Consider the following 24,254-nt stretch of genomic DNA (forward strand, 5'->3'; position numbering starts at 1 on the left):
TTAAGGGCAAATATTGTGTTTTATTTACCTTTGTGTCACTGGAATATGGAAACATGCTAGGCCTGCTGCAGATGCTGTATTAAGTGCTTGTTGATTGGAGGATGGTACATTTCTAGTGCTCTTATGGTCCATTAAAACAGTTTTATTCTGTATTTGTACATTTGTGCATATGTGTGTGTGTTTGCTTTTTTCTTTTTGGTAATATCTGACATATAGACCTGCCATTCAAATGATTTAAGAACAAATGGGAAAGCTGCAGAAAGGTATCCACACAAAATTATTGTATAAAATAAAAACGATTATAATTATAAAATAACTGTAGAGGCAAATTAAATTGGGACAAAATCCTTAGATAACTTGAAATTTGCTGTGTCCCACTTTTAATTTAGTACCTATTTAATTTTTACATAAATGACCCAAATTTTAAAATTATATTTTAATTCATATTATAACATTCTTATTTGTTTATACAACTATAAATGTCTAGTAAATGCACATTCCTCTTGGGTTTGAAGTGACTTCCCAATTTCTTGTATAAAGTAACATGTTATGAAATTGTAGTTTTATATTTAATTGTAAAAGAAGTAATTTTAACATATATATTATTCATTTTTAAAATCATAATTATAAACTATGCCGTGTCTTTTGAAGTTTAAATGAGAGAAAATATTTATGATATGTAAGACCTGAATGATTAATAAATAGTACAAAATATTATCTTAAGAAAAAATGTTTAAAAACTGTCTCAAAATGTATAATGTTATTTGAACAAGCAATTCATGCACACATAAAAATTACATATATTTAATAAATGTTTCACTTCACTAAAATTGAAAGAATTGCAAGTTAAAATGTTTTGCCACTTTACACCATCAAATAAAAATACATTTAAAAATAACATTATGAAAAATAATTCAAACATTTCCTTAAGGCTCACTGCCATGACCAATTCTACATTTCCTGACTCTCTGACCTAGTGTTCTTATCATTACCTTTTTCAGTATCTAATGTAAAATGAGTTCTATTGAATTCTATTTTGAAAAATCTTTCCTGAGGGAAAGCTTAGAAAAAAACCAAAAGCAAATTTGATGATTGTTATCACTGTATAATGCACTTACTGCAACAGACCTAAAGTAGTTGAAATAAGTAAAATATATAACATACAAAATACACAAAACGTAGAATATACAAAAAAAGGTGAATAACGGAGTAGACTTGCATTGTATGGTAAGAGAAAATGAGAAAGATAAAGAATTTGTAAAGAGAAGTGAGAAGGCCCATCTGTCTATGCTTTTGCCCCTTTTCCCATTGAATCTCAGATTTTTTTACTATAAACATAAAATATTTTATCCACGTAAGGATAGCAACAGAATATAGTGGTTAAAATTGGTTAAGAGTAGAATTTCCTCCATTGAACCCATTAATTTGAATTCTGGCTCCATCATTTACTGTGTCATTTGAGGCAAATAATTCACATTGTTTACCTGTTTTCTTATCTGTTATATGGAAAGAATATTATAAGCTCACCCAGAAAGTTGTCAAAGCCACTTACTAAATATAAGGAGTTAAAAATGTACCTAAGTTATAGACAACATTTAATAACTGTTAGTAATCTTTATGTTTTTATATTTATTGATAACAATTCATTGTTTTATTTTTTAAACTGTATCACAAAGTTCTTAAATAGAGATTATGCTGAAAGTCAAACAATTTAAAACATTTTTATAAAATGTACTCAATATATGTATTTCCCTTTTGAAAGTATCACTGAACAGAAATAACTTTGTATATTTAATTGGCTGCTTCAGAATATGAGAAATGTAAAATATAAAAAGTATGCATAGTGAAAAACCCAATACACTTGTGTAATTCATATATTAAATATGGTTAGAGAATTTCAATGGTCTAGATTTACTGTACACATATGCTACCTTGAAAGAGCTGAATTTGTGTGAAAATCATCCTGAGTTTGACTCACCCCTATAGTGATGCCTTATATCATCACTAAAAATCATTATCTTACCAGGCGATAGGTAATTTAGGAATATAATGTGTAATTTGCTATTTGCAAATGAAGTACATGGCATCATTTTAAGTTCCCAGAAAAATATGTGCTCTCAATACTTAGAATCATAGAACCTTTAAAAAAAGTCACAAAAATCCATGAAATTTTTCTCCTATGTGTACACACATATTCACACAATTTTTCAATTAACAGGGTGTTCAAATATCTTCTGACAATGGTACATATTCTGTCATTGAAATCCTCATCACTTAGGATTTACCTATCATCCAATTTTACAATGTGATAAAAAGAGAATGGAATATCTATCTTTGGAAAATGACACCAAAATACTATTTTAAAATCATTTCCTCTTTCTTCCTTACTTATCTTAGTTTTTGTATGCCCTCCACAAAGTAATTTCCTGAGAACCACCTTACTACACATATAAAAGAAATAACGGAAGACAAATATAGATGTATGTGATTGTAATCATAGTTCAAATTTTGTCCAAGAAGGACTTAATGTTACAAGAAAGGCAATAATTTATCAAGAATGAATGACACTTGCCTTTTATCAGAAAATGTTTATTCCTTTATAGGTTGGAAGTGTAAAGCACTTTTAAATATGTGCTTTCTGTTATGAAATTTCACAATTAAAAAAATGACAGAAATGACAGATCATATTGGAAATATGTATTATGCTCTCCTTTTTAATCAAAGAAGGTATTTAACAAAGTGAATAATTGACACGTTGTCAGGATGTATCAGTTAAGTATGAAAATATCTAATTGTTTTTTCATCATTTATATAGTTAACAAAATTGTTTCTTGCTGTCATCTTGTTTGTGACAGTGAAAATAAGTAAGTGTCATCCAAGTGTTTCTTATTTTTTGGTATAATTTTTTGGTCATATGGCTGTTCATCACCTAAATTTTCGCTACTTGGAACATTTTACAGTTGTGGCAATCTGCTGTGTCTAATCTGCATATATTGTAAGTGACATTGTAACACACAGATGGGATCCGTGGATCTAACACAGCTATTGTGAAGTGTGCATTTATGCATTCCAGGTGTTTACAGTTAGGAATGGAAGTGAGGGGTGAAAGTAACATATTTGATAAATAACATAATTAAAGTTCCACAGCAAATATTGCTTCAAGAGAATACAGCAGTGGTTTGGTAGGAGGAGATGGAGAAGGAATTTGTAAGCTGTTAAAACAATTTAAATAAAATTTTCCTACAATTCTACCTTACTTGTTACTTCTTCCTCCACTCTGGCACATTCTGAAAATGAAAAGAAGTGGGCTCCTGTATGTCAACTCTCAGGTCAATTTTGAAGTCAAGTTCTTTCTTTTTCTTTCTTCCTTTCTTTCTTCCTTTCTTCCTTCCTTCCTTCCTTCCTTCCTTCCTTCCTTCCTTCCTTCCTTCCTTCCTTCCTTCCTTCCTTCCTTCCTTCCCTCCTTCCTTCCTTCCACATTCGCTCCTTCCCTCCTTCCTTCCTTCCTTCCTTCCTTCCTTCCTTCCTTCCTTCCTTCCTTCCTTCCTTCCTTCCTTCCTTCCTTCCTTCCTTCCTTCCTTCCTTCCTTCCTTCCTTCCTTCCTTCCTTCCTTTCTTTCTTTCTTTCTTTCTTTCTTTCTTTCTTTCTTCCTTTCTTTCTTTCTTTCTTCCTTCCTTCTTTCCTTCCTTCCTTCCTTCCTTCCTTCCTTCCTTCCTTCCTTCCTTTCTTCTTTTCCTTTCTTTCTTTCTTCCTTCCTTCTTTCTTTCCTTCCTTCTTTCTTTCTTTCTTTCTTTCTTTCTTTTCTTTCTTTCCTTTCTTTCTCTCTCTTTCTCTCTCTCTCTCCCTCTTCTCCCTCCCTCCCTCCCTCCCTCTCTCCCTCCCTCCCTCCCTCCCTCCCTCCCTTCCTCCCTTCCTTCCTTCCTTCCTTCCTTCCTTCCTTCCTTCCTTCCTTCCTTCCTTCCTTCTTCCATTAAGGTATCATTGATACACACTCTTATTAGGGTTTCACATGAAAAAACAATGTGGTTACTACATGTCCCCCCATACCCCATTGCAGTCACTGTCCATCAGTGTAGTAAGATGCCACAGAGTCACTGTTTGCCTTCTCTGTGCTACACTGTCTTCCCCATGATCCCCTCACTCTGCAACACCATGTGTACTAATCATAATACCCCTCTTCCCCTTCTCCCTCTCTCCCCACCCACCTACTCCCACCACTCCCATTTGGCGACCACTAGTCCCTTCTTGGAGTCAGTTGTATGTTGCTGTTTTGTTCCTTCAGTTTTGCTTCATTATTATACTCCACAAATGATGGATAACATTTGGTACTTGTCTTTCTCCACCTGGCTTATTTCACTGAGTATAATATCATCCAGCTCCATCCACGTTGTTGCACATGGTAGGATTTGTTTCTTTCTTTTGGCTGAATAGTATTCCATTGTGTATAGGTATCACATCTTCTTTATCCATTTATCTACTGATGGACACCTAGGTTGCTTCCGTATCTTGGCTATTGTAAATAGTGCTGCAATAAACATAGGGGTGCATATGTCTTTTTGAGTCTGAGAAGTTGTACTCTTTGGGTAAATGCCTAAGAGAGGAATTCACGTGTCAAATGGTAATTCTATTTTTAGTCTGTTGAGGAACTTCTATATTGCTTTCCACAATAGTTCAAATAGCTTACATTCCCACCAGCAGTGTAGGAGGGTTCCCCTTTCTCCACATCCTCGCTAGCATTTGTTGTTCTTAGTCTTTTCAATATTGGCCATCCTACTGGTGTGAGATGATGTCACTGTGGTTTTAATTTGCATTTCTCTGCTGATTAGTGATGTGGAGCCTCTTTTCATGTGCCTGTTGGCCATATGAGTTTCTTCTTTGGGAAGTGTCTGTTAATATCCTCCACCCATTTTTAATTGGGTTATTTGCATTTTGGGTGTTGAGGCATGTGAGTTCTTTATATATTTTGGATGTTAACCCCTTGTCGGATATGTCATTTACAAATATATTCTCTCATACTGTAGGATGCCTTTTTGTTCTGTTGATGGTGTCCTTTGCTGTACAGAAGCTTTTTAATTTGATGTAATCCCATGTGTTCATTTTTTATTTTGTTTCCCTTGCTCAAGGAGATGTGTTCAGGAAAAAGTTGCTCATGTTTATATTAAGGAGATTTTTTGCATATGTTGTCTTCTAAGAGTTTATGGTCTCATGACTTATATTCAGGTCTTTGATCCATTTCAAGTTTACTTTTGTGTATGGGGTTAGACAATAATCTAGTTTCATTCTCTTGCATGTAGCTGTCCAGTTTTGCCAACACCAGTTGTTGAAGAGGCTATTACTTCCCCATTGTATATCCATGGCTCCTTTATCATATATTAATTGACCATATATGTCTGGGTTAATGTCTGGAGTCTCTGTTATGTTCCACTGGTCTGTGGGTCTGTTCAGGTACCAGTACCACATCGTCTTGATTAATTTGGCTTTGTAGTAGATCTTGAAGTCAGGGAGCATAATCCCCCCAGCTTTATTCTTCCTTCCCAGGATTGTTTTTGCTATTTGGGGTCTTTTGTGGTTCCATAGGAATTTTAGAAATGTTTTCTCTAGTTCATTGGAGAATGTTGTTGGTATTTTGATAGGAATTGCATTGAATCTGTAGATTGCTTTAGGCAGGATGGCCATTTTGGCAATATTAATTCTTCCTATCCTTGGGCATGGGATGTATTCCCATTTATTGGTATCTTCTTTAATGTCTCTCATGAGTGTCTTGTAGTTTTCAGAGTATTGGTCTTTCACTTCCTTTGTTTGGTTTATTCCTAGGTATTTTCTTCTTTTTGATGCAATTGTGAATGAAATTGTTTTCCTGAAGTCAGGTTTTCTTATCTTTTTCCCAGTTCATTTATATAGTTTGTTTCTGACTCTGAACAAATATATATTTAATGAAGGAATAACAATATATTATATTTTCATATATGACCAAGAAAGCAAAACTCATTATGAAGACTAACAAACAGACTTGACTTTGACTCTACTTACCTTTCTCTTCCCTTGATATTCAGATCATTTGTTCAGGGACCAACCTCTTTTTGCCCAAACTTTGGTTTCTGTTCCTGACATCTATCCTCTACCCAAATTTGCTGCCTGGATTATTCCTTGATTGCTGATCTCAATGCTTCTGCTGCCTGGAATGCCCTGTCTCAAGTTCTCTCTCTCCTGGTGAACATATAGTTCAAAGTCAAACTTGGATTGTGTGCCTCCTCTTTGTAGCTTTCCCTGGTCTTCCCAGTCAGAATCACACTTGCACCTCTGTGCTTCCCAGGCACTTTTGTTATTCACCAGGCTGCCTCATATAAAGATGCAAATGTTTAAATCTCCCTTTCCAAATAGACTGTGATATCATTGAGATCTAGACAACTACTGAATCATGTTTATTTCTCCCGGAAACTATGATGGTGCATACACTTGTTATCTGATGACTGTTTGAATTACTGTATCTTAACTATTTGTCTAGTTTTTATCAACTGCCTTGCTGATCTACTTTGCCTCTTTCTTTTCTTCAATGACAAAGATTCCATTCCTATCTCTTGGCTTTCTGCTATTCTAGTGGTGCTTTCTCTTTCCCCTTACTCCTTGATCTGTTGCTATCTGACACCATGACAACTTAACATCCCACATGGTGCTCAGCTATCTAAAGATAATACACATTTTGCAGGCCAAGTAATTATCTTCCCTTTGAAGCTGCCTCCCTACTAAACAAATCTTGTTCATTTGTGTTCTACAGGACCATAAACTAATGTAGAGTTTATTATCCCCTTTTTTGTCTTCCATTGCTTTCACATATATTCATATCTTTTTACATATTTTCTATTTGTATTGTTCTCAGAAGAAATGTACTAATATCCTAAAATGAATATGAGAAGAGTATAGTCATGCTCATTCTTTAATGTACATTACTGTTCATTTTCAAAGTCCTTTTAACTGTAGTCATTTCTGAATATAGAGATCTGATGTGGATAATCTGGTGGTGGTACTTAGACCCGAGAACATATACATACTGAAATACTGGCTATTTCTAGTGAAGCAGCATCTTACTGAAGACAGCTGAAACAAAAGATAAAACCTACAGCTTGGTTCCTGGTATGATTTTGAAGTGTTGTAGGCCAGTATTAGAAAACAGTTTTACCTTTGTCTACTCATTCTTCACTGCAATCTTGAATATTTGTTTGCATTACATTGAAAAATGTTATAAGTGACTGGAGTATGAACCTTAATTACAGCTGAGAACTAGTATCCTTTGAGTATTAATTCAAAAAGGTCTTCACAGGTTCAAGTAAGAAATAATCCTTGAAGTTGTATAGCATGGAGAATATAGCCAATGATTCTGTAACATCTTCCTATGTTGATAGATAGTAGCTGCCCTAGTGGGGTTGAGGATTTAATAATATGGGTAACTGTTGAGCTACTGTGTTGTGTACTTGAAACTAATAAAAGACTGTATATAAATGATAATTCATTAAAAACAAAGAGAAATTATCCATATAGCAGAAGATTCATTCACTTTGGACATTTACATTTTCTAGACTTTCTCCTCCTAAGCTAGTTAGAATTTCATGTAGTATTGAAAAATGTGTAATAAATTATAAAATAAACATTGGTATTTTTAAATAAAGTTAAATTTAAAAGCCTGACAACAAAGTTATCATCAACAACTGAAAGATTCTTAAAGCAATAAATTTATATATGAAAACTCCTATATATGAAAAATAAAAAAGATTCACTAGAAACATGGGAAAAGGGTATATATAGGCAATGTATTGAAAGGATATTTGAGTAGCCAAGAGACTATTCAAATATGAAAAGGTGTTCAGTGTCCTAGAACCTGAAATATGCAATGTGCTTGGTCTTACAAGGCTGAAGTCAAGGTGTCTAGAGGGATGGGATGCATTCTCATCTGGAGGTTTGACTAGGGAAGGATCTACTATTGACCTTCCTCAGGTTCTTGACAGAATTTATTTAGTTGAGGCTGTAGAACTTATGGAAGTTTGCTTCTTCAAATCCAGGAACGGAGAGTGAGAGAGTGAGCGAGAGACAAGGAGAGAGAGAGAGAGTCTCTGATGCTTTAAGTGTCTGACTTCTAGATGCTCTTTTAAAGGGCTTGCTCACCTGACTAGATCCAGTCCAACCAGGAGGATCTTCCTTTGATGAACTTAAAGTCAACTGATTAGTGACTTTCATTATCTGCAAGATCCCTTTACCTTGCCCTATAATGTGATCTACAAGGAAGTGAGTATTGCCATATCCTATTGGTTAAAGGCAAGTCACAGGTCCCACCCACATTCAAGATAACTTAAAGGTGTGACTCATTGAGGTACACCCTAGAAGAATTTCTCCCACATTCATCTTATGGGAAAAAAACTAAGAAATTGACTAAAATAAGACCATTACGAAGAGGAATTTGGTAGCAAACAGTAAACAATACTCTAAAATCCAGCAATTTCAGGTATAGCTATGTGCCTAACAGATGTAGTCAGCAATGTCAATTGTATTATTATTTTTAATAATGAAAAATTAGACACAAAACCTAAATGCCATGAATGGAAGACAAGATGAGTAACTGTTGTATATTCATACAATGAATTCTTTTACTTCACAGCAGTGGCAATGAATGAATCAGAAACTATTAAGGTGAACATCTGAAGAAGTCTAATGAAAAATGCAAGTTGCAGAAAAAGATAAGCAGTGTATTACAAATTATGTAAAGTTTCAAAACACATAAATGCTGCTATACATTGTTCCTATTATATAAATATGTATATAAAGGAAGCATAGAATTTAAAAATAGCTGTGTTAACATCTGGACTTTGAAAGTGTGAGCGAGTTTATGTTAGTGAAAAGAAAAGGTATTCTTACCAATTGGAAAAAGATCAATTGTAACAGTATATATACCTTTATGTTTGCCTATCAATGAAAATATTTTTTAAAGGATAGCTTGGGATCTTTGTGTCATGTTCCACTGAGACAGTTTTCACATTTTAATCTGGAATATTTTAGCTCTTAAAAGTAAGCCTCAAGAGGTTAATAAGGATAAATTAATAAATTTAAAGTTGTTCACTTTTGAGTTTCCTTATAAAAAGTATCTTGAATGCTATTAGATTTTATATTTGATTAAGACATTATTTCTATTGTTAAAATTGAAAGAAATATGGTTCAGAGATTCAAATGCACTATAGGTTTAGGGAAATGTTAATAACTAGTATTCATATATATTGACACTATATATAATAAGTATTCTATAAAATATATTTTTATATATTATTTTCTTGTGTTTCACATTAAATTTATATTTTTATTATTTATGCCTTATTCTCAGTATTAAAAATATTTTTTAAGGTAGACATCAGTTTTAAAGTACATTCTTCAAAAGAATAGAAAGTTACATAAAAAGTTACATCTAATCAACATCAAATAGGGTATTATTTTTTAGAAATGAAAATGAGGACAACTTAAGTACGGCAAGAATCTGAGCTTTCCCAAAACATTGTACAAAAATAAAATAAAAATCTTTTGGTAAGTATCTGAGACTTAAATAGCTTAATCACTTATAACCTAGGAGGGCAAAATGCTCAATCTATGACAAAATTTGTACATGTATATTTTTGTGTGGACATGTGTGTGTATGTGTGTGTGCATGTGTTTATGTTTATTTGTGTTGGGAGTCAGCTATGTCTGTTGATCAACAGAAATATAGATTTACATGATCAGATTTTCATTTTACTATCCTTTTACAGTATGTCATAGACAACATATTTGAAACAAGTATCTTAAGATTAGAACTATATACCTAAGTGGAATGGATATATATTCTCTCTCTGAAAGACCCTTGAAGAAGGAATCTGTTACTTCAGAGCAGATGTCACAGGGTGATTTAGGCTCTCCCTGGATATCCAAGTGCTGCTAAATTTAGGCCATTTCTAGCCAGGAGAGGCTGAGGCGTACTGTTTTTCTGCTTATCTCCAAACAACTGCCACTGCTCACCAATCTCTTTTGGCATAAACCTGATTTAAAATATTACCTAATTTCATATCTTGAATTCTTCTCAAAAAAGTAATTTAATTTCAGTATCTTTTTTTAGAAAACCTACATTAAAACCTTTGTAATATGGTTCAGTTTGTCAGCATTTCTGGTTTGGTAAGGATGTCCTGCAGGCTCTCTTGAATGCACTACACCCCATCATGCTGCCACCCAGCAATTATTCCAGTTCAGAATTTCCAGATTCGTTTTTCAAATCCTTCTTTGGTTATAAAACATTTTAAATGGTTTTTTGTTTGTTTGTTTTCCCCCTGTAGATCAAGTACCATACACACTAAACTAATTACATTAGTCAATTTGTTCTTCTATAATTTTGAAGATAAACGTGTACCAGTTACATATAAAAACCTAACTGATAAAAACATACATCCTGCTTTCAGTTTGGCCATCCACTAAAATAAACGTGGTGCTTTACATAACAGATGTAGTCCTTCTGAGATCATTTGTACTGTCATTTTGCCCAAGATGTGAATAGGAAATAAGTTAAATATTGTTCAAAGTAACAATAGTATCTTAACTAAATGGTGTACTCTTAACTATTTAGCTTCAATGTTACCTTAACTAAATGGTGTACTCTTAACTATTTAGAGGGTAGGGTTGAATTTCGTATGTTTAACTCTGAAAATTGGTATTATCCCATAGGTAAAGAAGGTCATTAAAGGATTTCAGATGTAGGAGTCACATTTGCAGATGGACTTTTAGAAAGAGTGCTTTACTTGCAGTGCCAATAATGGAATAAAGAGTACTTTACAATAATGGAGTACAAAGTGCCTTACTCTTAGTGAGTTGAGAGCAGATGTGGTAAAGGTGTCTAGTAATACAATGACCTGGGGGATGGAGACAATGTATATTTTGCTTACAGACTGTCATGTGAAATTTAAACTAATCACCATTTTTAGATAAGTTTTGGAGGGAAATGATTATATCCCAAACATTTCTCAAGTTTACTTCTAAAAGTTCCTGGAGTTCAGGGTTAAAGCATCACTAATCCCAAAGCCTTGCTAATTAAAAAAATGTTTAATATTTTATCAAGCAGGAAAAGGCAACATTTTATATTTCAATACTAGCAACAAAAAATGAATCAAATAGGAAATCACACTGTTTTTCTGTGGTGTTTTTGGTGAGCTATGACATACATGGAAAATTTAAAGTAATCTGCTTAGAAGAAAACAAAACTATATATGGCCAAAATGTGTATTTCTCTATGGCTGATATCTATCTCTGAACCTGTAAATTGAATACAGTTCTCTGTTTTTATACTGTGGATTTACTAGAAGCATTACTTGTTTCTCAGAGCAGACATCTAATTTCAGTTGGTAAAGAGGTCCCCAGAGTTCTGCAGTGATTTTCCTTAGGCAGTTGTGTACTCTAACTTGAATAACACTATTAGTGTTGATTATTTTCTAGGGATTAAAGGTTTCAAAGATATTAGCTCCTTACCAATAGTCATAATTTCCAGGAAGTATCTGAGACTGAATTTATTATCTTTTAATTAATAGAAAAAATTATAAACACATGCACTCTTAATTCAGTACAAAGTCTAAATGTATTATATCAAAGGCTATTTGGGAGTTCATAGAAAAATTATTTTAATGACTTTCACTTTCTTAAACTGGGCATGGAAAACAGGAAAGATACATTTATTAACTTGAAATAATCAACATTCTAGGTTAACCTGTTTCTGTTGAAAAAGTCCCAGGTCAGTTGAACTGAAAAATCTCCATTCAATGGCATTTTCATCAGTATTCCGTCCTGAGGCTGAAAGGAAGGGGATCACCCTGTATGCGTTTCCATTTCCTCCTTTCTATTTAGTCTTATATTTGTATTTGAAAGATCTTTATAAAAGACACAGACAGGCCTTGTCCCCTGACAAAACATAACAACAAAAATGGCCTACAAAATGGGTCCTTTCTTGGTCCGGCTTAAGGATATTTGCCCTTTTATAATGTATTCTACTAGGTTCTTAGGTTTTATTCCATGACTCTCAACCTTTCAGCAATCCATGCATGTAAAGTCCAAAGTTAGAAGAAACCCTAGGTTAAATATGTATACTCAACTCCCAAAGACTTTATTCCTCACTTCAGAGGAAGACAGGAAATTCATAGCAATATAACCTTGACAATATAACATTAGAATAGTAAATTAAGAGTTAAATGCACACACACACACACATACACTATTCATTCAGTATATGTGGAAATATAGTAATAAAATAATGTTTTGGTACTTTTTATATGTGTCAAATATTGCCTAAATTACTTGTTTGTTTTTTGTGTTTTTTTACTATTTCTTAATGAACCACAAAATACTTAGTGGTGTGCAACAACCCTTGTGCTCATGGATTCAGTGAGTCAGGCTTTAGAGTGGGTGACTATTTGGTGCCTCATCTGGGAAGACTTCCAGCTTAGAGAACACAGTTACCTAACAGCTCAGGATGTAATCATCTGAAAGCATCTTCACTCACATATTTGGGGTTGATGCTGATTGTTGACTGGGCCTTAAGCTGGGCTGTTGACTGGTACACCTGTGCATGGTGTCTCCAAGTGGTCTTTTCACATGGGCTAATTTAGGTTTTCTTTAAAGATGTTGGTTAGCTTCCTAGAGCAATTATTCCAAGAAAGAAATATTGAAGTGTGTATTATTTTTGTGATCTAACCAGTGAAGTCATGCAGAATCACTTTTGCTATGTAACCTATTGGCTAACTGGTACTCACTAGTATAAGAAGAATAAACATAGACATCACCAGTTAAGGCAGGGCTCTAGAAGTGCATATGGGGTGAAAGATATTGTTGTGGTCGTCCTTGGAAAGTAGTATCTACCAGAGCTCTTCACATTCAGTATTTCCTGTTGAGAAAGGTTCTACCCCTGTATAGAATCACCATTTTCACCTAACCCTCCAATCTCTATTCTAAAAGTTATTCTCTTTAAGCCATGTGTGAGAAAGAGACTGAAAATTGGCTTAATTTTCTTAAAAATAATAAAATAATAATCCAAGTTCAAAACCATGACTACAAAATACAGACAATAAAAGCTTGATATATTTCCCTGTTTTGCATTACCAATTATTTCTCTTGAAATTTTTTTTTGTGTGTGTGTGTGTCAAGGACCGAAAATAACACAATTATGAATGTTATATTAAGCTACCCACATAATCCTCTGAAAGGTTTGTACACTTCTGGTCTATTTCCCCTGGATGCATACAGTATATATGTTCAATACTACAAATATATCTTAAATCCTGACTTACAAAAGAAAGGAGAAAATGACCTTTACTGAGAATCCTTTATTTGATATATATTATGCTCATGCTATTTCATTAAATGCTAATTCTTCTGGGAGGTGGGTGGTATCATCCACTTTTCATGAGACAGGAATTGAAACAAAGATAGGTTAAGTGATTCACATAGGGAAGACAGCTCAGAACTTAAATGAGAATACAGATCTGATTCAAACGCAGGAGGTTAAGAATATGATTCATTGTCCTTCAGATGTCTTAGTCTATAGATTAATGATTTAAAATCAGACTGTTACAGTACTAAATTACTGAATAGCAATGTCCCGTTGGTTTTTAACTCTGCCATTCTTACTACATGCTTTTAGTGAGCTCACTTTACCTCATTTGTGTATATAACTTGTTCATAATCTACCCACTGTCATTTCCTGCTTCTCCCATCATTGCCTGACTAAACTCTCAGTTAATAACTGAGATTTATATATAACTGAAAAAGCAGAAGTCATTAACCAGAGATTGTCCATTTTCTTAGCTCCAAATCTACAAAATTACTTGCATCTGTACTTGCTGTTAAGATTAATTTTGGCCCTCACATATTTTCTGGAACTTACCTCCTTCTGTTCTTAAGGACTTTTTAAAGTCCTTTTTTAAGGGCGTTGAAATACTGATCAGTTCCACTGTGTCCTGAAGCTTGAACTAGTCTCCCTGTAAACACTTCTCTTCAATTAAAAAATTTGTTCCAGTGATTCCTAAAAACAAAATTCCTTGATTCCACATTCTTCTCTTGATAGCTATTTTTGACTCTCCACTCCTCACAACCACACTTCTCAGAGTTGATGACATCCATAGTCTTCCCAAACTCTGTTCTGTTCTGCAATCCACTCCAACTGGACTTGCTCAGCCTCAGAGAAATGGTTTTGCTAAGGTCACCAGTATCCAGCATGTTGCCATTGCATGCAGTTCTCATCATATTTAACTGCTCAGCAACTTTTGAGAAAAGTACTTTTACCCTCTTCTTGAATGCTTCTTTTCTTCCTATTCTATTGCCTATCTGACATCATATTCTAGGTTTTGTGGTTTGTTTGTTTCCCAATGTTTTTCCACTTCTAATCTCTAATATGTCAAGTTCTTAGAGTTTTGTCCTGGGCCCTCTTCTCACATTACACACTTTACCAGATGTGCTCTGTGTGCTTGGTATTTCATATTTAACCTGTTGGGTTCCCCCTTTATCCTCTTCCCATTTTGCTCTGGGCCCCCTGAGGCTATTTTATATAGACTACAACCACTGCCTTATGATTGAGTTTATTTAATGTGATGCACTGGAGGAGATTGAAGAGTTAGAGGAGGACAAGGGCAGGGAGGTTATTCCCCCCTTCCTGCTGGCATAGTCCTTTGGAGAGAGATGGGTCCTGCTGCCCTGCTACCAAGGACTGTGGCTCCTTTCAGATGCACAGCTACCCTGAGCTTTCTTAGCTGCAGCATCCTTAGGCCCGTCAGGCTTCGAGGCAGTAAGTTCCCAAATTTTTGCTGGACTGGGACACTGCATCAGCCTTTGTTAGCTTCCCTAACCCCTGTCCACACTTCCTTTATGCTCCTTTTATTACATTCCTACCTACCCATTTAGTTGTACCACCTGTTTCCTATTGAAATCCTGACACATGGGGTCCTGCACCAGAAAACATACACTGAGATACACAGGCTTATCAGGAAATTATTCCAGTGAAAGATAAAAAAGGAGGAAAAGCAAGATTGGGCAGAGACCCTTCAAACCATCATGCAGATCTGACACCTGAGAACAGGAAGGAGGTAAGGGATGCAGGGTTGGTCATGAATAGCTTCAGATCACAATGCAGATATGTCAAAGTCTCAAGACAGTCCAGCAGAGAGATCCGGAACAAATATGGATCATTAAAGGAGTCCTTCATTGGACAAAAATGCCAGGGCCCTGGTACATTCATCATCTTTAGATTTTGACCCCAGCCTGCGAAGAGTGTGACCTTGGTTCAAAAACTGATTGGATTCTGAAGGCAGTAAGAGCTAGAAGCGGTCAACCAACTGTAACATTTGCAGCTGCATTTAAGTTCTTTCTTGCAGGCAGAGTTTAGCAGCACAGCTTCATGACTGCTACATCAGGCAAACTTTTACATTCCCATAACTTTAAGTATCATCTGTACCAGGTAACTCATGGTATCATAACTCTATTTTTCTTTTATTAGCCCTAGACTTCTCTCGCTTGCTACTCATCCTCTCAATTTAGATGTATCTTCTCTAATTTAACACAGTAAAATATTTATTTTTCTCTTCTCCCAATGCTTGTTACTATTCCAGTATTTAGGAGTGCTTTAAATTCCACCTTTCTGTACCCTGTGCTCAAGTCAAAACTACAGAAGTCATTCTTGATCCCCTCATCCTGCACACAACATATCCTAGTCATTATGAAATCCTGCTTCAGAAATTTATCTTTGAGTTTGGCCTTTTACCTTCATCTTTATTACACCTCCCTAGTTAAAGCTAGTTTTTCTGCCAGTTCCCATCCAGTACTGGAACAAGCTCCTAATTGTCCTTCTCACTTCTGTTTTTGTTACCTTCCAATCCATCAATCAGAACGGACTTCTTAAAATATAAGTGGATCATGATTATCTTCTGCCCAGAATATGTCAATGTCTTCATAATTTACTTAAGACGCATTCTCAATATGGCCTCTAAGAATCTCCGTGATGTTCCCCTTATCCATTTTCCAGTATAATTTGTGCCCCTTTCCCTCTGCTCACCAGGCTCCCATCATACTTGTCTTCTTTGGATATCTAATATTTCTAGTTTAATTTTTCTTCACATCCAGGTTTCTGCCCAGAATATCTTTCTTCTCACACAAGTTTACAGCTGTTACTCAAGTTGTATAATTTAATTTAAATAAAACTTCCTCTATGGATTGCTCTTTGAATCTTTTACTCTAAATCAGGGCTCCTGTTGTCTCTCTCATAGAATTTCATTGCCCCCACCTCCTTTTTTTTTCATATGACTTATCACAGTTTGTAATGGTTGATTTATGTAGTTGGCTTCTTTAATGTAGGCCTTTCCCCAAAAAAGTTGTATAATTTAATTTAAATAAAACTTCCTCTATGGATTGCTCTTTGAATCTTTTACTCTAAATCAGGGCTCCTGTTGTCTCTCTCATAGAATTTCATTGCCCCCACCTCCTTTTTTTTTCATATGACTTATCACAGTTTGTAATGGTTGATTTATGTAGTTGGCTTCTTTAATGTAGGCCTTTCCCCAAAACACGATCCAGGAACTCAGATACCATATCTGCTTTGCTTTTAACTGCCCAGCATCTGGCATAGGGCCTAAGCATGTTGTTGGATTGCAATTTAGAACTCTGTTCATGGACAAATGAATAATAATTATAAATCAAATGATAGCATTAATATTCCATATAATGTCATCCTACTTTTCTTTCAGAAACTCCATGGTGGATATTTTGGCTCTTATCCTTTTTTACTCCTGTGCTGTATCTATTGGTTACCGTATAATTTGAGATTTATAACCTTTGAGACCCAGTAAATATTTTCAGCCATAGTAATACCTTAAATACATATGTTCTTCAGTGTGCCTAAATGTGTATTAACTTTAATGATTAGAATCATGACATCCTTTTAATAATTATGTAGAAATATACACTTAAAGTGACTAACAAATAATGCACCCAACCCATTAGGCACATTTATCTAGACATTGCCTGTGGCTCCTTCATGAGGAGATTGATTTCCTTCGCTAGTTATGGAGAATGTGCTTTAGCCCAGGGAAAATAGGTCAAAGAGTCTTTTCCAAGTCCTCTAACATAATTATTCCTTTCACCAGCTAAGCAAAATGGCACATCCACTGATTAGACAAGAATGCCAGAATTAGGCTGCTTTCCAACAGCCAGCAAAGCCATCCTTCCCGGCTTTCATTTTATGTGCCTAACGAAACCCTTGCAGGGGAGCTGGTAGTCAGTGAAGGCACCATAGGGAATCACAACCAAAATTTTGTCCTTCATTTTCTTGCTACACATTTATAAAGAGGCAAAGACTCTAAGAAAGTCCTGTCATCATTGCCATCTCCTGAGGCATGAAGAATAGCTGTGCCCCTTGCTTTAATATTATACCTGCAACATTTCTCTTTATACAGATTTGTGACATTAGTTCAACTAGTTTAAAAGATTTGGTGAGGAAAAGAGTTTCCATTTGTACCTCACCCTTATTTTTGTGTTTGTTTGGCTATATTTTACTCATGATCAGAGTTGGAACTGCCAGAATTATGAGAAACTGAAGGCTTCCACTAGGCAGAGGATTAGTCCATGCAGAGTCAAGGCATAGTGCTGTTAGAATCAACCAAGTCCAAGAACCAAAGATCATTTACTTTGAGCCCTTCATGGGTACCATTTTCTCTAAATATCTCTTGTTCAAATACAGATTGGATTAGACCAATTCAGAGAAACTGTTCTTGATATAAAAAATGAAGACCGAGTTGACAAGATCCTGCTAAATAAAGGAAAGCTGAGTGATGTTTGTTAGATATCAAAAAAAGCAACCTTTATGATCCCCAAAACTGATTTGCATGATTGCTAACATATGTGCTACTACTGAGGACCATCCCAAACCATTATTGGAAACCCGGCACACTAGCTGATTGTATTTGTGGGGAACTATAGAGGTTATTTAGCTTCTCTTAATACTTTGGGTCTAGATTTTTCACATTGCCTTTGTTTAGATTTTAGAGAGTTGATAAATTCAGATTGATAAAAATGACACCCTTGCCTGTTGTTGGAATGTGCAGTTTATAAAACCAAACAACAACAGAAAAGAAATCTACTTGTATGAAACTAGACTTTATACAACTTCCTTCATAGTTTATATTTTCATCATATTTATTTCTATGATTTGGCATTAGAAAATCTATATAAAACTGACATTGAAGAGGAATGAACAATTAAAGATTACTATGCAAATAGAGTAACTGTGAAATACATTATTTAGGAATTAAAGTCTTTAACATTCCATAATTGTCCTTTTTGCACAATAATGCTAATCTTTTGATCTTTATGTTTTTTTTCTGCAGTGCTTTAACACATTGTTGAAAACTACAAACTCACATCCACAGTGGTTTCATGTTGACAGATTGAATATTTTGAAAGCTTGAGGTATTTTATAATGAAACATGCCATGTGGAAACACTGAAGCTTAAAATTCTGCCAAACAGCTGAATAAAGAATTCCTCATCGGGTATGTAAGAGAACTCCCCACCACCACCATGACAAATCAGGAAAAGTGGGCCCACCTGAGCCCCTCAGAATTTTCCCAACTTCAGAAATATGCGGAATGTAAGTATTCTAATCATTAATATGATTTTATTTGGCATTTGCGCTAAACAAGCTATCATTTATCTTAATGAACGGATTACAGATTCTGTTTAGCATTGAGACAGATGTAGGCGTGTCTTTGGTGTTTGCAAGTAGGTCAACTCAAGACTATCTTTTTGGCATGAGAGAAAGGAAAAGGTAAACTTAAATATCAAAATCTCAAAGAAAAGGATCTAGGATGTTAGATGCAAAACAACCTGGAAAGTAATAGGAGTAAAACAAAGGATGAGATAGTTCGGAAGAATGGAGACTGGAGATACTGTAGCCAAGAAGAAGGGCAAACTTGGGGGAAATTGAGGTTTTTTTTTTCCTGTTAGCATAACATTTCAAAAAGGATTGGAAGTGGGAGGCATAGATACATTATGGAGTTGCAATTAGAGGTTGTAAAAGAAAGAGAAGGTGTTAGGACCTTAAGCCAACTTCTCTAGTGTGTGTATTTATACAAAAGATAGGCCATGGTAATTTGCTTTATAGGAAGTTATTTTTGCAAAAAAAAAAATATGTTTTTACCATAGATTCTCAGGAACGTGTCTATTTCATGAGATGAATTTCTATTATAAATATAAATAGCAGCCAGGTCAAGGTATTGAAAAGATAAAAGGAAGCAACTAATAAACAGAAGGCACAAAAAGTTGGCAATATGATGAGTATAGGAAAAATAGCACACAGAGAATATAGTAAGAATGGTGAGTGAGGGGATAACATGGTAACTGGGAGCATGAATTGTGAGAAGGGGAAAGAGAAGAACCAGGACCACATAATAATGAAAGAGGTAAAAACTGAAACAGGTGGTGATGTTTCTACAGCAAGGAGGTGTGGTGGTAGAATATAAGCCTCAGAAATAAGTTGAATAATATTATGAAGGAAGCCAGAGAAAGGGATTAAATATGAAAGGGGATTTGAAATAAAAAGATACAAACAGTGAGTAACATTCACATTTACCGGGTACATATTATAAGTCAGGAACATTAGTAAGCACTTAATATGTATTATCTGAAATGGCCAATTTCGTAAGTTTTCTAGAGTCTTCCTAACTTGAGGGCTGAAGTGTTCTGGGTAAGATTGTGAGGGTGCTGCTGGAAATTTACAAGGAAGATGTGAATCCATAAGAGCACATGCATTTTCTCTGTCAATAATAATAATATAACAACTATCACATGGAGGGGTACCAACTTTTTTACATTGAAGCGTGGTCCTCAAACTCAAAAGTTATTTTGAGTTGCTTAAAGCACAATTAATCCACTTCCCATGTGAAGAAAATTTAGCCCAGGGTGGCTGAATTGTTTGTCTGGGTTTTTGTTCTTAATAATTTCTAAGTTGACTAAAAATAACTTATCTATATTTTCCAATTTCTGTATGCTCTTTGCTATTGTGTTATAGCCAATAAATAAGTACGTATTTCTGAGAATATTCTCTGGTGGAGACTATTCTGCTTGGCACTGGAGGAAATGCAAATATAGAGAGATATAGACCCTCCCTTCAAGAAATATGTAGTTTAATGAAGGCTAGAAAGTAATGGATAAATTGCTTATATCTAGGCAGAATATTTTTAAGTCCTACAAGCAAAGTTCAGGGACCTGTTGGACTTTAATATGCGGTTGCAGATGGGGAAAGGGAAGTCTTCGTGGAAGAAGTTGAATTTGAAGTGAATCTTTACAAAAGTTTAAGGTAAATGAAGAAGAACACGATACAGATAAAAAGAAAAATTCAGCATATGTCTGAGGAAGGGAGGTGAGCCATATTTAGCCAGACCGCAGATGAAGGGAGAAGTGGAGTTAAGGTGATAAAAATGAGATGGTATTAAAATATACAAGCTGAACCTGAATTAGGCAGAGAGGACTAACTGTAGGGCTTTAAGGGTAGAGTGCTGCCATGAACAGTGCTCCAGCTCAAGAAGTATAATTTGGCAAAAATGAAAATGGTATATAGTAGTGGAAAGAGACTAGCATCAGGCCAACAGGTTACTGGACTAGACTAAATACTGTGTGTGATGAAAGATGACCAGAAAAGCAGAGATTCAGATGTTGCAGCATTAAAACTAACAGAGGAGAGCTTGAGAAAATAATAAAATATGAGAATTGAGAGAAAGAGACGCAGAGATCGGAACCTTAGTGCCGAAGATTTGTCTTGGATGAGGGATAAATTTGCTAACATAATATCCTAAGTAAAGAAAATACTAAGTTTTGTTTAGGTTATGTCGAACTTAGCTAGATTATTAAAATATATTTTCCAGTGTTTGGGTATGCACAGGAAAAATCCCTTTGGAAGCATAAAAATAGGCAAATTATTTTCATGATAGCTAAATTATCATTTATAAAGACTTCTGCTCAGAAAGTCAAACTCCATTTGAATTGTTAAAGAGATTTTAATGCTAAAGTATTAAATACATTAAAGGCTGCTACATTTGTCTTATGGCTAAGGAATATGGGGGTATATTTAATTATATCATAAGAATGCTTGATTTAATGATCAGTTTGTGGAATACCTCAAACAGATGGTAGTAATTATTGTTGTAAATGTTAAAGCTGTAACATATTGAGACACAGATTAATAACCATTCAATATATTGGTAGTAAGAAGTGACATTGTTTATATAAGAACATTATTAAAATGGATTTTTGAGAGAATATAAATTAACCAATTAACTATGAATGAAAAAGATAGTGCTGATTCTATGATCATTAGACTTGCCACTCTTTTTTACATAACCAAAACAACATAAAAAGTGCTAGACTTAATTCTGTGAGAGGTTTCCTGTAACATCAGGAAAGGAAGAATATTATGATTAGAATGTATCTTTGTGTTGTAATTGATATGTTTACAATTATTATTATAATAGAGACGGAGGAAGTGTGTTATATTCATGGTTTGAACATACTGTTGATGATAAGCAGAAAAGTGCCACATTTTGGAGCATTAAGAGGCAGTGTCTTTTTCCTGCTACAAGATAGATTCTTCCCATAAGGTAGAAGCTTGTGCTATTGGCAGCCTCGGTTCTGTGTTGTCCCCACAAATGATGAAGGCAGCTCTGTGAAGCCGGCCGTGGCTGCCTGCAGCATGCTGAGGCTGTTCTCCTGTTTAGGGTTTGAAGCTGAGTCACTCCACGGGAAACATTTCCATTGATATGTGGAAGAGGGGTATAATTTTATTTTCCACTCTTTATATAAAGTCATCCGAGCTGTTGTTACAAGATAGAGAGCTCTCACTCCTGCCGTGTAGAGAATGGAGCTTGTCACACTGTTTGTCACTGCTTCCTGCTGTGGTTTCAGGGCACACCAAAGGGTTAAGAGACTCCAAGTGTTTTCATGGATAACATTATTTTCTGTGCAAAACCTGCATGATATTTCTAAGTGATTCATTATCTGCCCACATATTGTCACTTAGGATTAGCTTTTTATTTGCTATATATAAAATGTATTATATAGCACATAAATTATTTTTGAAAAACACTGTGTTATTATGGTGGGAATACTTCCATACTTTCATAAATCTCATAGTGTTTATAGAAGCTTGCGTTATAGAGAGTGGCAAAATTATGATGAATTATTCTTTTCAATAAGGACCAGTGTGCCTGACATTTGGATCTAGTGTACAATTTCTTCCATTGGAGAGAGGCATGCAGCATGACTTAGTGGGAAGAGTACAGGCTTTGCACACAAACTAATATTTGATGGTGTTGAACCCCAGCCCCATCTAGTTATGAGCAGGGTGACCTTTAGAATGTTAGCACAAACTACCTGTGCCTCACCTTCCTCACCTGGAAAATTAGAATTCCACTTCAAAGTGTTGTTGCAGGTTTTAATGAGACAAAAATCACCATCCTAATAAACTAGATTTTAGTGCCCTGCTTTAAACAGTGTGCAAGTGTTAAACTCATTTAATACAACAAGCCTCAGAGAGAGGCAAATTATCTCTTTCAGACAGGTTACCTAGCACACAGCCCTGGCACAGTAAGTGATAACAAAGATCAAAACAGTAATCATTCATTTATGTTTCTTATGAACATCGGTATGTTAATAAATGGTTGTTAGTCATGTTTCCAAAATGGGGAAATTTGGAATCTGGGATTGTAGTCTTTGTATCTTCAGCCATGCTTCCTCTCAAAGGGTTTTTGCAAACAGAACAAAGCAGAGAGGTAAAACTGCTAATAAGGTTTTGGCCATGAACATTATTTCTAGTCTTTTATCTTGGTAGATTGGACTGCGTTGTGTGTGAATCTCAGAGATGCTTTGCCTAAAAGTAGAGGCAGATTTCAGCACTCTACGCAACTCATTCTTTCTGTCCCTGGAAACTCCCTCTTTCTTGCTTTACAAAAAACTTGGGAGGGGAAGAGAAATTGAAGATAATCATGGAGTAATTGTAATAAAAATATGGTGAAGTCTGTTTCCATTTTAAGTAGCCTTACTCTCCTGAGAAACTCCATTCTCTAGCATGATGATCTACTTGTGTCTTTGAGGAATACTTTGTGCTCCATCCATGCAAGGTGTGGCACAAGGAGAGTGGAGGGGGAGATAGCTGACTTCCCATGTGTGTACTCAATTTATCGTTCAGCAAGTTTAGATCACCTGCTAGCTTGCTTTCTAATTTGTCATCCTGGGATTAGCTTTTACTTTTGGACTAACTATACCCTTTTTTAGATTGGCTCTATTTTTGGAGGCCAAGCCACTTATTGATAATTACTCTCTTTATATAAGACAGAAGACTAAATGACATAGGGTTATTTAGCTAGTGGCTGACAGCACATTATTTGATTTCATATAAAATGGGGTAAGTTGTAGTGCTGTGATATACATCTGAGTTTCCTTACCTATGTTTCAGAACTACAATGGTGATTGAATGTGAAAAATTCATGTAAAGTGCTCAGGACTCAATATATTATTATGATGAGGATCATGATGGTAGTGACTCGGGTAGGTAAATATCAAATGAGAACTTTTTCTTTGGTTCAGGCCTACTAACTTAGGCTATTTTTGTGAAATATCTTGACTTTGCCTTGACACTTGGTCTGAAATTGAAATCTGCAACTCTATTTTAAGATAATACATGTCTCTCATTTCCGACCATGTTTCTTCTGATTTGCATTGATTAACTCACAAACCCTGGCTCTGCCCCAGATTTTATTTCTGGAATGTATGTTGGCTGCATAATCTCTTTTGCCTCATCTCTGGCTCTGGTTCCTATTTGTTGTACTGATGTAGACCAGATTTCCTGTTGGTAACTTCTCTGGGTATATATGTCTTAGATCTTTCAATACCTAAATTTTGCAATAGTGAACAAAAGTAATGACTATGAATGTCTACATTTTCATTATTTTGGTATCCTAAAGATAAATAATATTTAGTGATTTTTAAATATCTAATTTTTTTAACTTCTCAAACTTGCCAAAACTATTAAGCTGTATGGTCAAACAAACTTTAATATTAAAGTTAGGATGTCCATAAAGTATTGGTCAGGGTGGGACAAATTATGTGAGAACTGAAAAATTCAGAGTATTAGCAGCTTAACAAACTAGAAGTTTATTTCTTGTTCATATTACGTTT

At 35.0% G+C, this 24,254-nt stretch overlaps 1 protein-coding gene across 8 annotated transcripts in view; it reads left to right on the forward strand.

Moving 5' to 3' along the window:
- The window catches only part of DGKB (diacylglycerol kinase beta), a 693,448-nt gene that overhangs the window by 40,715 nt on the left and 628,479 nt on the right, over positions 1-24,254 (forward strand). For all 8 annotated transcript variants that reach the window (XM_073238753.1, XM_073238761.1, XM_073238755.1 and 5 more), the window contains exon 2: positions 18,414-18,675. In XM_073238753.1, coding sequence (XP_073094854.1) covers positions 18,606-18,675 — 70 coding nt within the window. In that variant the 5' untranslated portion in view covers positions 18,414-18,605. The remainder of the gene's footprint in view (positions 1-18,413; positions 18,676-24,254) is intronic.

This window comes from Manis javanica, chromosome 6 (assembly GCF_040802235.1).
Source record: "Manis javanica isolate MJ-LG chromosome 6, MJ_LKY, whole genome shotgun sequence".
Taxonomy (NCBI): Eukaryota; Metazoa; Chordata; class Mammalia; order Pholidota; family Manidae; genus Manis; species Manis javanica.